Here is a 16,559-nt window from a genome sequence, read left to right as displayed (position 1 = left end):
TGGGGAAGGATGAAGGTAGATCTGGGGGGTTAGGTGGAGGTGTCCTGCCTCACTCTGTGCTTGTTTCATTACCACCCACATCTCAGGAATTTGAAATTTCTCATAGACGGCTCAGACCTGGAAGAAATTCTAAGCCAGAGCAAACATGGAACCGAGAGCTGGGCCAGGCTGGGCGTGGCACTGGAGCTGGGCCTGGGAGTGTTAAGAGCCGGACAGCCCAGAATCCACATGAAGGGGCATGGAGCACGTTGAGGGAAGGCTGTGGAATTTCTGTAGCTTTCTAATCTATGACCAGTCTCATTTATTCATGTATATTATGGAAACCCTGGTGGTGTAGTGGTTAAGTGCTACAGCTGCTAACCGAGAGGTTGGCAGTTCGAATCTGCCGGGCGCTCCTTGGAAACTCTATGGTGTGGTTCTACTCTGTCCTGTAGGGCCGCTATGGGTTGGAATCCACTCGACGGGAGTGGGTTTGATTTTTTTTTGTTGTTTATTATGTGGTCTCAAGTGGCCTAGACACAAGGAAGCATAGTACCCAAGCTTATCAGGGTCAACCCAGAAGCCAAGGATACAGAATACAAGCCCAAAGTCTGAGGCACAGCTCACCTGTGACACTCACCCAAAAACGGGGTCCTCAAATTTGGCCTATTGTCAATACTCCCAAAGGTAAGAACAGGTCAAGCAGAGGTTTCTAGGTTTGAGTTTCACTTCAGTTCTATTGTGTTTTAGCGCCCTCTGCTGGCAGAAATTACGAAGTAGAGTATGTCAGTCAGGCTGGCATGAGCCCTTCTTAGATGCTTTTAGCACCTCCAGGAAGTGAAGTAGTAAAGACCCAGCCACATCCCAGTGGCCTATCAGACAAACCATTCGCCAGCCTCAAGTCTCCATAACTGGAGAGAGAAAAAAGCAGCCTGTTTTTTTTTCTGGTAGCAAGCTCATGTAGCCCCAGAGGCCTTATTTGGCCCAAAATGGGAGCGTGGGACCTTGGCTTGTAAGGGCCAATTTGAACCCCACAGTGAGCTCTGACCTTGCAGCTATGGGCGTCTATTTACTCCTCCATAAAATGGGATGATGAGTCTTGCTTGCACACTTCTACAGGGCAGGCCCAAAGCTTTGTAGAAAAAGCCCATCTGCATGGTGGGTGTGAGGAGAGAAGTGGGTGGGGTGGCACCTGGGCTCTGTGCGCCAGGGGAGCATCACTGCTCTCTCCCTGCTCCAGAGTGCGGGGGCAGGCTGAAGGCAGAGGTACAGACCAAAGAGCTCTACTCCCACGCCCAGTTTGGGGACAACAACTACCCGAGCCAGGCCCGCTGTGACTGGGTGATTGTGGCGGAGGACGGCTACGGTGTGGAGTTGATATTCCGGACCTTTGAAGTCGAGGAGGAGGCCGACTGCGGCTACGACTACATGGAGGCCTACGATGGCTACGACAGCACCGCGCCCAGGCTCGGCCGCTTCTGTGGCTCCTGGGTAAGTCCCAGGGAGGTTGGGCCAGGGTGCAGCAAGGCGTCATAACTAAGTGCATGCGTTGTGGGGTCAGACACACCTGAGTCTCAGTCCTACCCACTCTTGCCGCTTGTTAGCAACAGGCAGGAGGCCCACTCTGCTGGCGCGGAGTGCAGAAAGAGTGAGAACAGTCGGAGAGGAGGTCAGGAGGCAGCAGGGACCAGTTCATGAAGACCTTGTACTAAGGTAACCTCATAAGAGCAACTTGCCTTTTAAGACTTTTCCCCCTATTTTTGCAAAGGGTTTTTTCCCTCCACTTTTTTATTTGGCCTTCAGGCTTTTTTTTTTTTTTTTAATGTGTTTGCATAGTCCATGTATTCACAATTCTCTCTTTAAGCAAAACCAAATGCCTATGAAAATTACCAGCCACTCTCTTACCATAAACAAAATAATTATGCTCAAGGCCATTGTCTTTTTTCCTTCTCTTTTCTTTTCTGGGCCGCCTAGCCCAGATAGCTTAGGCCTATTTTGTTCACTTTTCCCCAGCACCTGACATAGGGCCTGGCACGTGGTTGGTGCCCAGTAAAAGTGTGCAAGCAGCCAGTTCAGTGTCCTGGTCACTCCCTGACCACTCTGCTGCCCACCCTGGGCCTTTAGCCCTCTCTTTGCCTCTGCCACTAGGACTGATCATGCCAGCTTCTTTAATGTTGGGTAGACTTACATCAGATCATTTTGGAGTCTCTGGTTGTCTTGCACTAAACAGAAACTTGAATTGGCATTTATATGTCTTTGAATAATTTCCCTTCATCTCCCCTTCCTCTCCAAAAGACAAAGGATATTAAGTGTGAGCTAACCATTGCAATGCCTTTAGTAGATAGTCTTTCAAACCATGGGGTCCCTGTGGAAAGGGAAAACGGGAAGTCTCCTGAGCAGTGAAATGTGTGTGAAGCCCGGCTTGGGTCAGCTATAACCTATTGGATAGCAGCCTTGGAACCTTGCTCCCATGCATAGACCACCTGGCCAAACTTTTTGTCCTTGAACAGGGCATAGCCCCCAAGAGTGGTCTTTGTTTTAGGTTTCCTAGGAGACCATCACCATATTGACTGTGGGTTGGGTGATTCATAGTACTCTATAGTCAGAAAGACCTGAGCTTGGGCCTACCTACCTGTGTAAACTTGAGCCTCAGTTTCCTCAGGTGTAAACTGGAAATAGTGTCCACCTTATAAGATCGTTGTAAAATTTACGTGAGATAAGATCTGAAAGTGGTTAGCCTGTTGCCTGGCCCATCTATGAGCTTCATGAATAATAGATTCTATATGAGCTGTGTGTCTAGGATTGTCTTGGGGAAACCAGGGTATAGGGAGCTAGCTCTCTGGAACAGAATTTGCAGTGGTTTCCTTTGAAAAGGAGCTTGTTATGATGCCCTTCAGAGCCCCTGGTGCCCAGGGTGCTTCATGGCAGCACCACCCACCCCATGTCCTTGTATAAATTGCTGTCTCATTCTCCTCATTTAAAAGTCCAACTGCAGCCAATTGACTAAAAGCTCCCGGTTGTTCTTTTTCTTTTCCTCAGCCACTGGAAGAAATCTACTCTGCGGGGGATTCCCTGATGATTCGATTCCACACAGACGACACCATCAACAAGAAAGGCTTTCATGCCCGGTACACCAGCACCAAGTTCCAGGATGCCCTGCACATGAAGAAATAATGGTGACGTTCTTGAAAGATGCGAGACTGAGAATGTTTTTACAATAGCACCTTGTGAATCTGCCCTAAAACAATGTACAGTATTTTTCTCAAACAAAAACTCAAAACCAGCCTTAAAGCTATGTACTTGGATAAAAAGACATAATGATGTCTGACCAACAAGGAAGGCAGAAAAGGTTCCTTTTCTTCCAGCTGCAATGGTATTGATGATGGCTTTCAAAGAAAATTGAGTTCAAAGTCACCAAGCATTCAAGCTATGCCTTTTCATACCCAGCCTTCTTGTCTCTTACTCCAGTGATGAAGAAGGCCGGCTCTCAAGTTGGTCATTCTTCTATTTCTGGAAGCAATTCCATAGATGCCAGACTTTGTCCTGGCAACTCAAGCTGTCTTCTGTCTACACTGGGCAATGAAGGTAAAAGCTTGCCTCTGGTTGATTTGTTACAGATTTGGCTGGAGATTTTGCTTTTATTTCTACCCTGGATGTCAACTAGGAACCTGAGAATGTGGGGTGGACGTGAGGACTAAGAAAGGCATTGGGGTAAGTAGTGAACAGAGGGAGCTTTGAGTATAAATGAATCATGGCCTTGAAGTTAGGAGACCTCAAGCCTTCTCTGTGACATCGGCTCTCCTTTTTCTCTTTGGGTTTTCCCCACCTGGTGGTGTGATGGTTAAGCACTCAACTACTAACTGAAAGTGTTACCTGATTGGGGTCCACGCCCTGGAGTAGCCCAGTCAAAGAAATGTACTCCAAGTCAGAAAGAGAAAGTTTACTAGGAAGTAACACCAGTGGGAAGTCTGGCAGCCACACAGGCTGTCTTTGTGGAGACCCGAAAAACAATTTCTACATCAGAGCTTATATATCATTTTTGTGAGGATTACATAGTGTCTTCAAGCACGTAGCTCACAGGTGGTCAAATGAGTATAGATCACAAAACAACTACAAGAAACTATACACTAAAGATATGCATGCTGGACATCTTTATGTTTGTAACAGGCAAAAAAAAACTTTCATAAAAATCTCTCAGCCAGTGGAACTGACCTAACAAGTTTACTCTGACCGAGATAAGGAGCAAGAAGAAAGTTACAGGCCAAAAGCGCCCCGCAGCCGTCCTAGCTGCTGCTTTGCAGGCTGAAGGCCATCTCCCAAGAGAACAAAGAAAAGGAGGGAGACCAGGGCCACAAGAGCCAAGAAGGCCCCCCACCCCTTTGGAAAGAGACTGGTGCAGCTGGTATAATAAAAAAGGACATTGAAAGTGAGACTGTACAAAATGCCAAGCAAAAAAAAGTTATAGGTTACTTAGAGTGTCATCATGCTGATAGTTATGTCAAGCTCTCAGTCGCCCATTTTGAAAAACAGAAAACTGCTGTGAGGTATTAGAGTCACAAAAGGTTGGTGGTTCAAACTCACCCAGTGGCACCATAGAAAAAAGACCTGGCAATCTGCTCCCATTAAGATTACAGTCTAGAAAACTGTATAGGGGCACTTCCAGTCTGCCACATGGGGTCTCTATGAGTCAAAAGCCAACTTGATGGCACCTAAAACAACAGTAGGGGCTAAGAAAGACACCCACCATGAATTCCAGCAGAGACATTGCTGCCAAGAGTCTCCAGTTTGCCAAGAGGAAAACCTCCTGGCTCCTTCTTCTACTCCTTGGCTCAGTCTCTTCGAGAAGACCCAACCTGTGCTTGGGATTCCATGGGCTTAGATGAACATTTCTTCCCCCAGCTTTGGAGGCACTTTCTGTGGCTAACCGTGACCGCTTGATGACCATACAAACTGCATTTGCAAGATGTGCAAAGACATCTTGTGCGGAACCAGTTCAGGTCCCTCATGGGATGAACTGTTGAAAAGTGGTTCATTACAAGTTATGTAAGAATCATCACCTTGTGGAATGAGTCAACTGGTGACTTTCTTCCTGTAACCAATCAGGTTAAAAGGTGCATTTGTAACTTCACTCAGAGTAATTAGCCTTCAATCACCGACTTGCAATCGAAATTCACCACACTTGGCACTCGTTCTAGAGAAATGTAGAGGATGATGTTTACATAATTTCAGAACCTCAAGGTATAATTTAAACAGTGAGGTAGTTTTGAATGGCATTTCATTAAGGCATCTATGGGCATTATGAGCTAAAAGCTGTGGTATGTTAGCTTTAAAAGAGTATTTATGTTGGAATAATTTTTGAATAATGTTTACATAACTGTAAGTCCTGTTTGATTAGTGTTGAACACAGGGCAGTACACGAGAGTGGCTTTAGTGAGAGCCAAGATAGCTCCCAAGCACCAGGACTCCTCTGGGACAAATCAACATCACTGTAAACAAAGTATTTGTAAAAGGCTAAGGGTTATATTTTTAAAAAATTAAAGTAAGCCGCAGAGGACTATGTCTGCTTAAAATGATTGCTGGGAATAAAAATAGAATAATACAAAGGTAAAAGAAATGCATGGGAATATTTTTTCCTTAAAAAAAATCAAAGTATTATTATTAATAATTATATATGTCTGTATATATGTATGTATGTAAAGGATCATCTGTCAAAGCCTTAATCAATGCAGTGTGAAAAATGTGGACCCACTGACCATAGCTTTACTATATAGGTATCACTCTGTCTGCCGTAAATTCTCTGCCTCTCTTCTCACCAAGCTCTATTTTGGCCTTTGTTGGCCGCAGATGGAGGTTCAGCCTATATCCTCCTATCATGACATATGGCTGACCTGGCCCAGAGTGAATTTGATACAGCAAATGGAGCAGCTTGTCTCACACCTGGTGAATTCCATTTCTCTGATGTTTGTCTTTTCTGGGATTTTATTTTATCTCATTTTGTTTGTCCACGTTGAAAGTGTGATCAGGATGCATAAGTAGTTGTTAGGGTACACATCTCTCCAAGGACACAAAAACTCTGTCGTTTCAACCTTTACGTGTCTAAATAAGATGAAAGTATTAACCGAAAGGTTGACGGTTAGAGTCCACCCAGAGGCACCCCAGAAGAAAGACCTGGTGATCTATTCCAAAAAATCAGCCCTTAGCAACTCTGTGGATCACAGTTGTACTGGGATACCCATGGGGTCGTCATGAGTTGGGGTCAACAGCAACTAGGTTTTTTTTATTCCACAGAAAAGGAAGGGACTCAGAAACAGAGAGTCTGTTCTGCCTTGCCTTTGCCACCCTTGTGAAACAATGGCACTTCTTTTTCTCTCTTTTGTATGAACATTTTCAAAATCACACAGCTTCAACAATGACCAACGTATGGCCAAATTGAAACAATGGGACGTTTATGAAAACCCTTATTTAGGCCCTCTGGGAGTGACGTATTCCCAGAAAATAACAAGCTCTGTTGCAGCTGAGGCTGGCCGGGTCACACCCCTGGGAGCTCATGCTCACTGGAATTCATGCACGATACATGTGGTGCCTCAAAGAACACAGCATGGCTTCACCAGAGAAAGCCCATTTAGCAGAAAGAGCCAGGTCCTCTGCTTAGCCTCTCCCAGTTGCTCAGTCATCTTCCTGCAAAGGTGCCTGAAAGCAGTTGAAGGAGGTAGAGAACATTGCCCCAGGCTGCATTGCCCTTTAATTGGGTGCCAGGCCTTGGGGATGTCACAGAGTTCCAAGACTAGTTTCAGTTCAAGGAATTATCTTAGGACAAACCGATGAAATATTTGGATCTGGGACTCCAGCCTGATGTAATCCTAGGGTAATCTGTTCTCACAGAGCTAGAACCTGGGTCCCAGTGCAGGGAAAGGGCCAGAAATCAACTCTGGCCAGTGGAATTTCTCCAAACAGAGAAAACGAGACTATGCATTGGTTCACTACAAGATTAATTCTTCTAAAGTAGTTTCTTAACACTCACAAGTTGCTCAACCTGTTTAAATAATTTGTATAAGCCTGTTAACTAGCAAATTTACACTGGCATTTAATGTTGATCTGGTCCATTTGTTGACTCAAATAATTTATGGTATTGTTATTGTTCCGTTTGCCAACAACTGTTCCCTTGGCGTCAGCAGATGTTTTTAAAAAGTTTCCTCTGTAGACTGAACTTTTGAACAATAATCCCAAGTGTCTAAAATGTTTCTTTAAAAAAAAAAAAAAAAAGAAATGTTTAAAGTGTGTATCTATAAATATATGGGTATTTTTTATTTTGTGTAATTTTACATTTCACGAAATGCTGTCAGCTTCAAAGGGAAAGTGGAGAGGAGCTAACATGTCTCTATCTAGAAAGATCGTTTCATTAAAGAATGTGAATTTATTGATGTGTCTTGGGTTAACATGAGTAGTTCAACCAAGATTGGTCTTCTTGGTGATAATTTCCTCTAAATACCACAGGAATTTGAGGACGATATTAAAAGGGGAACCATCTCTGTGGCCTTCCACTCTCTGGTGATTATCCAAGTGTCTGGCTCCAGAACATCATGGGCCCAGAAGATCATGAGCAAAGCTAAAGATGGCTTTCAAAGCTGCCCCCTTCCTTGGACCCAAGCAAGGTGGACATCTGGCACTATGCATAATTGTGGTGGAGATGGTTGCTGATGCAACAGTTACAGACTTTGGGGTGGTCTGTGGTAGGCGTCCCTGTCCCTCAGTTCCCCTCTCCACCCTTCTCCACCTGATCGTGTGACATCTGACATAAGACTGAAGGTCACAACTCTTATAAGGTGGCCCTCTCTCTCCAGGTTGTGGTGGCCACTCCTTTTACCTGCCCCTTCAAGCCTAGGAGGCGAAATGACCCCCACTGGCCTAACCCTGGTATACTGCTCTATCCCCCAAAAGGATCTTTATAAATAGTCCTTTTAGTAAGCCATCCTCAAATATAGTAAATTAAGTATATCATCTGTTTCCTGCTGGGACCCTGGCTGTTACAGGTCATTTCTTATGCAAGGACAGAGACTACATATAATCAAGGCCATATTATTTTAGACTGATATCTTAGGCCAGGTTCTCTACAGAAGCAAAACCAGTGAAGCTTATATATATATAGATATATAAGTATATCTATATATATTTGGGTACATAGAGAGAGCGAGAGACTTAAGGAAATGGCTCACGCAGTTATTGAGGCTGGCAAGCCCCAAATCCATGGGTCAGGCATCAGGCTGGAGGCTTCTCCTGACTCAAGTAGCTGCAGGAGCTGATGAACCCAAGATCAGTAGGTCAAATGGTAGGCTGCTGGCTCACAGGCTCTGAAGGCTGACAAATCCCAAGATATGCAGGTAGGATGCTAGCTCAAGTCCCAAGAACCAGAGGTCAGATGATGATGGCCCAGATGCAGGATCCAGAAGGAAAGCCTTGCTGGAACATCCATTTATATACTGGAGGCAGGCCACACCCACAAGAAAACTCCCTTTCAACTGATTTGTTGCTCACAGCAGATCTGTTTATGAAGTTGATTACATCATTACATAACTGCCAAACTACATTGTAACTGTGAAACCACTGAGAATCATGGTCAAGCCAAGTTGACACACAAGCTTAACCATTACAGTTGACTAGATGAAGAGGCTTTTGGACATGTTTGGAGTTTAGTGGCCTATATCAGGGAAGGGTAATATGGGACTATGTTCTTACAAAAACTCAGATTAGTCTTAATTCATAGTCCTTCAACACATGCAACTGTTTTGCGCTGTATGTAGAATCTCCAGGTTTTATGACTTCTGTCCTTTTGCAGCAGTCCCTAGTTTATCTATCTGTCTCTTTCTGTCTCTATCTATGTAGATATCTAGCTATCTATCACTTATATCCATATATCTAAGAAGCCCTGGTGGCACAATGGTTAAGCGCTTGGCTGCTAACCAAAAGGCTGGTGGTTTGAATCCACCAGCTGGTCTGCAGGAGGTAGATGTAGCTGTCTGCTTTTACAGCCTTAGAAATCCTATGGGGCAGTTCTACTCTGTCCTATAGGGTGGCTATGAGTCAGAATTGACTCAATGGCAATGGGTTTATTTTTTTAATTATCTATCTCTCTGTCTATGTATCTATCTACCCTCAGCAAGGTCCATCTCCTCTTCTGGACCTAAAGTAAGAGCACCAATGGTGGAAGAATGTGAGTGCTTGGTGTATCCGTCAGGATAGGCTAGCTTATGCTGCAACAACAAACAACCCGCAAATATCATAACAAAGGCTTATTTCTTGTTCACACTACATGTCAATTTCTGGTCATCTGGAAGCTCTTCCATGCCATCCTCAGTCAGCACTCAGGTTGATGGAGCAGCTACCATCTGGAGCATTGTCGGTTTCTATGGCAGAGGGAAGGAGTGTGACAAATCACACACTGGCTCTTGAAGCTCTGGCTAGAAGTGATATATCACTTCTACTCAGATTTCATGGCCAAAGCAAGTCATATGGCTACACTTAACTCCATAGTCCAGTTCTCTGCTCCAGTTGTAATTCTAGAACAAGATGAACTAAAAATATTTGGTGGACAGCACTAATGACTCTCACATGTGACATTTATATCTAGGGAAATGACCAGGGTTATTCTGTTTGTTTTAAAATGCCCTACTTCATCACTGACATTTTAGATAAAGATTTCTGAAAATCAGAATTAAGTCCATCTATCATTTAGAACCCCTGCGTGTGTGTCAGTTTGTCATACTATGGGGGCTTGTGCATTGCTGTGATGCTGGAAGCTATGCCACTGGTATTCAAATACCAGTAGGGTCACCCATGGTTTCAGCTGAGCTTCCAGACTAAGATAGACTAGGAAGAAGGACCTGGCAGTCCACTTCTGAAAAGATTTAGCCAATGAAAACTTTATGAATAGTAGCAGAACATTATTTTGATATAGTGCTGGAAGGTGAGCCCCTCAGGTTGGAAGGCACTCAAAAGATGACTGGGGAAGAGCTGCCTCCTCAAAGTAGAGTGAACTTTAATGATGTGGATGGAGTCAAATTTTCAGGACCTTCATTTGCTGATATGGCATGACTCAAAATGAGAAGAAACAGTGGCAAACATCCATTAATATTCAGAACGTGAAATGTACAAAGTATTAATCTAGGAAAATTGAAAGTCCTCAAAAATGAAGTGAAAGACATAAACATTGATAACATAGGCATAAGTGATCCGAAATGGACTTGTATTGACCATTTTGAATCTGACAATCATATGGTCTACTATGCCAGGAACAACAACTTGAAGAGGAATGGCGTTGCACTCATCATCAAAAAGTGCATCTCAAGATCTATCCTGAATTACAACACTGCCAGCGAGAGGATAATATCCATATGTCTACAAGAAACCAGTTAATATGACTATTATTCAAATTTATGCACCAACCAATAAAGCCAAAGATGAAGAAATTGAAGATTTTTACCAACTTCTGCAGTCGGAAATTGATAGAAAATGTAATCAGAATACATAGATAATTACTGGAGATTGGAATGCAAAAGTTGGAAACAAAGAAGAAAAATCAGTAGTTGGAAAATATGGCCTTGGTGATAGAAATGATGCCAGAGATCGAATGATAGAATTTTCAAGACCAACAACTTCGTATTGCAAATATCTTTTTCAATAACATAAACAGTGACTCTACACATGGACCTCACCAGATGAAATAAACGGGAATCAATTCGACTACACCTGTGGAAAGAGGCAATGGAAAAGCTCAATATCATCAGTCAGAACAAGGCCACGGGCCTATTGCAGAACAGACCATCAATTGCTCATACGCAAGTTCAAGTTGAAACTGAAGAATATCGGAACAAATCCACGAGAGCGAAATTACAACCTTGAGTATATTCCTCCTGAATTTAGAGACCATCTCAAAAACAGGTTTGACAAGTTGAGCACTAATGACTGAAGACCACATGAGTTGTGAAATGACATCATGGACATCACACATGAAGAAGCAAGAGGTCATTAAAAAGACAGGAAAGCAAGAAAAGTCCAAAATGGATGTCAGAAGAGACTCTGAAACTTGCTCCGAACGCCCAGTAGTTAAAGTGAAAGGAAGAAATAATGACATAAAAGAGTTGACAAGAAGATTTCAAAGGGCAGCTCGAGAAGATAGAGTATTATACTGACATGTGAAAAGAGCTGCAGATAGAAAACCAAAATGGAAGAACATGTTCGGCATTTCTCAAGCTGAAAGAACTGAAGAATAAATTCAAGCCTTGAGTGGCAATAGTGAAGGATTCTATGGCGAAAGTATTAAACAACTCAGGATGCATCAAAAGGAGATGGAAGGAATACACAGAGTCACTATACCAAAAAGAATTGGTTGACATTCAACCATTTCAGGAGGTAGCATACGATCAGAAGCCAATGGTACTGAAGGAAGAAGTCCAAGCTACACTAAAGGCACTAGCGAAAAACAAGGCTCCGAGAATTGAGGAAATACCAGTTGAGATGTTTCAACAAACAGATGTAGCAATGGAAGTGCTCACTCATCTATGCCAAGAAATTTGGAAGGCAGCTATCTAGCCAACCAACTGGAAGAGATCCATATTTATGCCTATTCCCAAGAAAGGTGATTATACCGAATGCAGAAATTATCGAACAATATCATTAATATCACACGCAAGTAAAATTTTGCTGAAGATCCTTCAAAAGTGGCTGCAGCAGTACATCAACAGGGAACTCCCAGAAATTCAGGCCAGGTTCAGGACGTGGAACCAGGGATATCATTGCTGATGTCAGGTGGATCCTGGCTGAAAGCAGAGAATACCAGAAGGATGTTGACCTGTGTTTTATTGACTATGCAAAGGCATTCGACTGTGTGGATCATAACAAATTATGGATGACATTTTGAAGACAGGGAATTCCAGGACACTTAACTATGCTCATGAGGAACCTGTACATATATCAAGAGGCAGTTATTTGAAGAGAATAAGGGGATACTGCATGGTTTAAAGTCAAGAAGGGTATGCAACAGGATTGTATCCTTTCACCACACCTATTCAATTCTATGCTAAGCAAATAATCCAAGAAGCTGGACTATATGAAGAATAAAGAATGGGGCATCAAGATTGGAGGAAGATGCATTAACAACCTATGATATGCAGATGATACAACCTTGATTGCTGAAAGTGAAGAGAACTTGAAGCACTTACTGACAAAGATCAAAGACCACAGCCTTCAATACGGATTACACCTCAACATAAAGAAAACAAAAATCCACACAAATGGACCAATAAACATCATGATAAACAGAGAAAAGATTGAAGTTGTCAAGGATTTCATTTTACTTGGATCCACAATCAACACCCATGGAAGCAGCAGTCAAAAAATCAAAAGATGCGTTGCATTGGGCAAATCTGCTGTAAAAGACCTCTTCAAGGTGTTGAAAAGCAAAGATGTCACCTTGAAGACTAAGGTGTGCCTGACCCAAGCCATGGTGTTTTCAATAGCCTCCTATGCATGTGAAAGCTGGATGATGAATAAAGAAGACCGAAGAATTAACGCCTTTGAATTGTGGTGTTGGAGAAGAATATTGAATATACGATGGACTGCCGAAAGAACAAACAAATCTGTCTTGGAAGAAGTACAACCAGAATGCTCCTTAGAAGCGAGGATGGCGAGACTTTGTCTCACATACTTTGGACATGTTATCCAGAGGGACCAGTCCCTGGAGAAGGACATCATGCTTGGTAAAGTAGAGGGTCAGTGAAAAAGAGGAAGACCCTTAATGAGATGGATTGACACAGTGGCTGCAACAATGGTCTGAAGCATAACAAAGATAGTGCAGATGGTGCAGGACTGGGCAGTGTTTCGTTCTGTTCTACATAGGGTCACTGTGAGTCAGAATGGACTCGATGGCACCTAACAGCAACAACATCATTTAGAATGGTCCAGCCCTTTAAACTGATCAGTTGTTGCCTACAAAACCAACAGTGTGATTGAACTTATACAAATTTAAATGATGGCGAACCTCAGAGCTGTACGTCCTGACCTCTCACCCACTCAGGACATTCCTTACACAATTTCTAGGTAGATGATTCTCAGGTCTTTAACACACTCTTCCTTCTAGAGGAGGAGTACTCACTCATTTTGCCCATCCCCTCTCCTTTTGATAACAGCACCCAAGATCCTTTTGCAGAACTACCTCTTCTCACATTGGAGGGACTTGCATTGGGGGCAGGGGCGGGCCTGTCAGTCAAGTGTCATATCCTCCTTGGACATATGATCGAAGCCAGGCCAATCTGATCCTCTTCCTGGAATATGAGTCTTGATTGGAGGAGCAAAAGGGCTGAGAGATTTTGGAGCTCACTTTCTCTAGTAGCTGCTACTGAATCCTGGTGAACAGCCTAACTCTGTCTTTCCAGAGTCTGGTTCCTTGGTCCTATCTTCCATTTTGCAAGCTCCACTACACCCAACCAATAAACTCCTCTTCTTCTTAAATTAATCAGAGTCCAGCTTGTTGCTTCCGACCAGAGAACCATTTTTGATGCAGAGAATGCCAGAGCACCACTTGACGAAGGTGTTAGCAATTCTTCTAAGGAATAATGTATCCATTAGAAGGAAGTGTTGGTGATCAGTGGAAGCATAGCAAACAAAAAGTCATCACTGGCCTTGTCCTCCATAAACAGCCTTAGCCAGAGAGTACTAAGACCATAAACTTGAACTCTTTGGTCCAATTCTCTAGTCCTGTTGTGACTCCATGCCCACCAAGCAAATTTATAAGAATTATTTGTACCAGCTGTTGTTGTTAGGTGCCGTCCAGTCAGTTCTGACTCATACTGACTCTATGTACAGCAGAATAAAACACTACCCGGTCCCGCACCATCCTCACAATCGTTATGCTTAACCTCATTGTTGCAGCCACTGTGTCAATTCATCTTGTTGAGGTTCTTCCTCTTTTTTGCTGGCCCTCTACTTTACCAAGCATGATCTCCTTCACCAGGGACTGATCACTCCTGATAACATGTCAAAAGTACGTGAGACGTAGTCTCGCCATCCTTGCTTCTAAGGAGCACTCTGATTGTACTTTTTCCAAGACAGGTTTGTTCATTCTTTTGGCAATCCACTGTTTATTTAATATTCTTCTCCAACACTACAATTCAGGGGCGCCAATTCTTCTTCCGTCTTCCTTATTCATTGTGCAGCTTTCACATGCATACAAGGCGACTGAAAACACCATGGCTTGGATCAGGTGCACCTTAGTCTTCAAGGTGACATTTTTGCTTTTCAACACTTTAAAGGGATCTTTTGCAGCCGATTCGCCCAATGCAATGCATCATTTGATTTCTTGACTGCTGCTTTCATGGGTGTTGATTGTGGATCCAAGTAAAATGAAATCCTTGACAACTTCAATCTTTTCTCCGTTCATCATGATGTTGCTTGTTGGTCAAGTTGTGTGGATTTTTTCCTTTATGTTGAGGTGTAATCCATACTGGAGGCTGTTGTCTTTGATCTTCATCAGTAAGTGTTTCAAGTCCTCTTCACTTTCAGCAAGCGGGGTTGCGTCATCTGCATATCATAGGTTGTTAATGCATCTTCCTCCAATCTTGATGCCTCGTTCTTCTTCATTCTTCATATAGTCCAACTTCTTGGATTATTTGCTCAGCGTACAGTTTGAATAGGTATGGTGAAAGGATACAACCCCGACACACACCCTTTCTGACTTTAAACCACACAGTATCCCTTTGTTTTGTTTGAACAACTGCCTCTTGATCTGTGTACAGGTTCCTCATGTGCACAATTAAGTGTTCTGGAATTCTCATTCTTCGAAATGTTATCCGTAATTTGTTATGATCCACACAGTCGAATGCCCTTGCACAGTCGATAAAACACAGGTAAACGTCTTTCTGGTATTCTCTACTTTCAACCAGAATCCACCTGGCATCAGCAATGATATCCCTGGCTCCATGTCCTCTTCTGAATCCAGCCTGAATTTCTGGCAGTGCCCTGTTGATGTACTGCTGCAGCCGCTTTTGAATGATCTTCAGCAAAATTTTACTTGCATGTGATATTAATGACCCTGTTCAGTGATTTCTGCATTCAGTTGGATCACCTTTCTTGAGAATAGGCATAAATAGGGATCTCTTCCAGTTAGTTGACCAGGTAGCTGCCTTCCAAATTTCTTGGCATAGATGAGTGAGCATTTCCAGCACTGCATCAGTTTGTTGAAACATTTCAATTGATATTCTGTCGATTCCTGGAGCTTTGTTTTTCGTCAATGCCTTCAGTGCAGCTTGGACTTCTTCCTTCAGTACCACTGGTTCCTGATCAGATGCTATGTGCTGAAATGGTTGAATGTCAACCAATTCTTTTTGGTATAGTGACTCCATGTATTCCTTCCATCTTCTTTTGATCCATCCTGAATTGTTTAATACTTTCCCCATAGACTCCTTCACTATTGCCACTCAAGGCTTGAATTTATTCTTCAGTTCTTTCAGCTTGAGAAATGCCGAACATGTTCTTCCCTTTTGGTTTTCTACCTGTAGCTCTTTTCACATGTCAGTATAATACTTTATCTTCTCGAGCTGCCCTTTGAAATCTTCTCTTCAACTCTTTTACTTCATTATTTCTTCCTTTCACTTTAACTACTGGGCATTCAAGAGCAAGTTTTTGGAGTCTCTTCTGACATCCATTTTGGTCTTTTCTTGCTTTTCTGTCTTTTTAATGACCTCTTGCTTTCTTCATGTGTGATGTCCATGATGTCATTTCACAACTCATGTAGCCTTCAGTCATTACTGTTTAATGTGTCAAATCTATTCTTGAGATGGTCTCTGAATTCAGGAGGAATATACTCAAGCTTGTACTTTGGCTCTTGTGGACTTGTTCTAATTTTCTTCAGTTTCAACTTGAACTTGAATACGAGCAGTTGATAGTCTGTTCGGCACTTGGCCTATGGACTTGTTCTGATTGATGATATTGAGCTTTTCCATCGTCTCTTTCCACAGACGTAGTCAATTTGATTCCTGCATATTCTATCTGGTGAGGTCAAATGGAATGTTGTTCAAAAATATATTTGCAATAAAGAAGTCGTTGGTCATGCAAAACTCTATCAGTCAATCTCTGGCATCGTTTCTATCATCAAGGCCATATTTTCCAACTACCGATTCTTCTTTTTTGTTTCTAACTTTCTCATTCCCATCACCAGTAATTGTCAGTGCATTCTGATTGCACGTTTCATTTTCAAACTGCAAAAGTTGGTAAAAATCTTCAGTTTCTTCATCTTTGGCTTTATTGGTTGGTGCATAAATTTGAATAATAGTCCTATTAACTGGTCTTCGTTGTAGGTATATGGATATTATCCTATCACTGGCAGGGTGTTACTTCAGGATAGATCTTGAAATTTACCAGTTGTAATCATTTAAATATTTCAGTCAATGTAAACAGTACCATCCCTACTTTATAGATTTAGAGACCGAGGCTGGAAGAAGTTACTAACTTGTCTAAAACCATAGAGCTTCTACTAGTGCAGCTAAGGGTTTAACACAGGTCTCTCTGAACTATTTTGTCTCCGTGATTTC

At 42.7% G+C, this 16,559-nt stretch overlaps 1 protein-coding gene across 1 annotated transcript in view; it reads left to right on the top strand.

Moving 5' to 3' along the window:
• TLL2 (tolloid like 2) overlaps positions 1 to 3,211 on the top strand; it is a 163,761-nt gene extending 160,550 nt beyond the window's left edge. Inside the window, exons 20-21 of the mRNA XM_049855846.1 lie at positions 1,220 to 1,470; positions 3,019 to 3,211. Of these exons, the coding sequence (XP_049711803.1) occupies positions 1,220 to 1,470; positions 3,019 to 3,153 (386 nt within the window). The 3' untranslated portion in view covers positions 3,154 to 3,211. The remainder of the gene's footprint in view (positions 1 to 1,219; positions 1,471 to 3,018) is intronic.
• The last annotated feature ends 13,348 nt before the right edge of the window (positions 3,212 to 16,559 follow it).

The sequence above is a fragment of the Elephas maximus genome, chromosome 16 (assembly GCF_024166365.1).
Source record: "Elephas maximus indicus isolate mEleMax1 chromosome 16, mEleMax1 primary haplotype, whole genome shotgun sequence".
NCBI lineage: Eukaryota > Metazoa > Chordata > Mammalia > Proboscidea > Elephantidae > Elephas > Elephas maximus.
The sequence above is the reverse complement of the archived record's forward strand: the minus strand, read 5'-3'. Positions and strand labels throughout refer to the sequence as shown.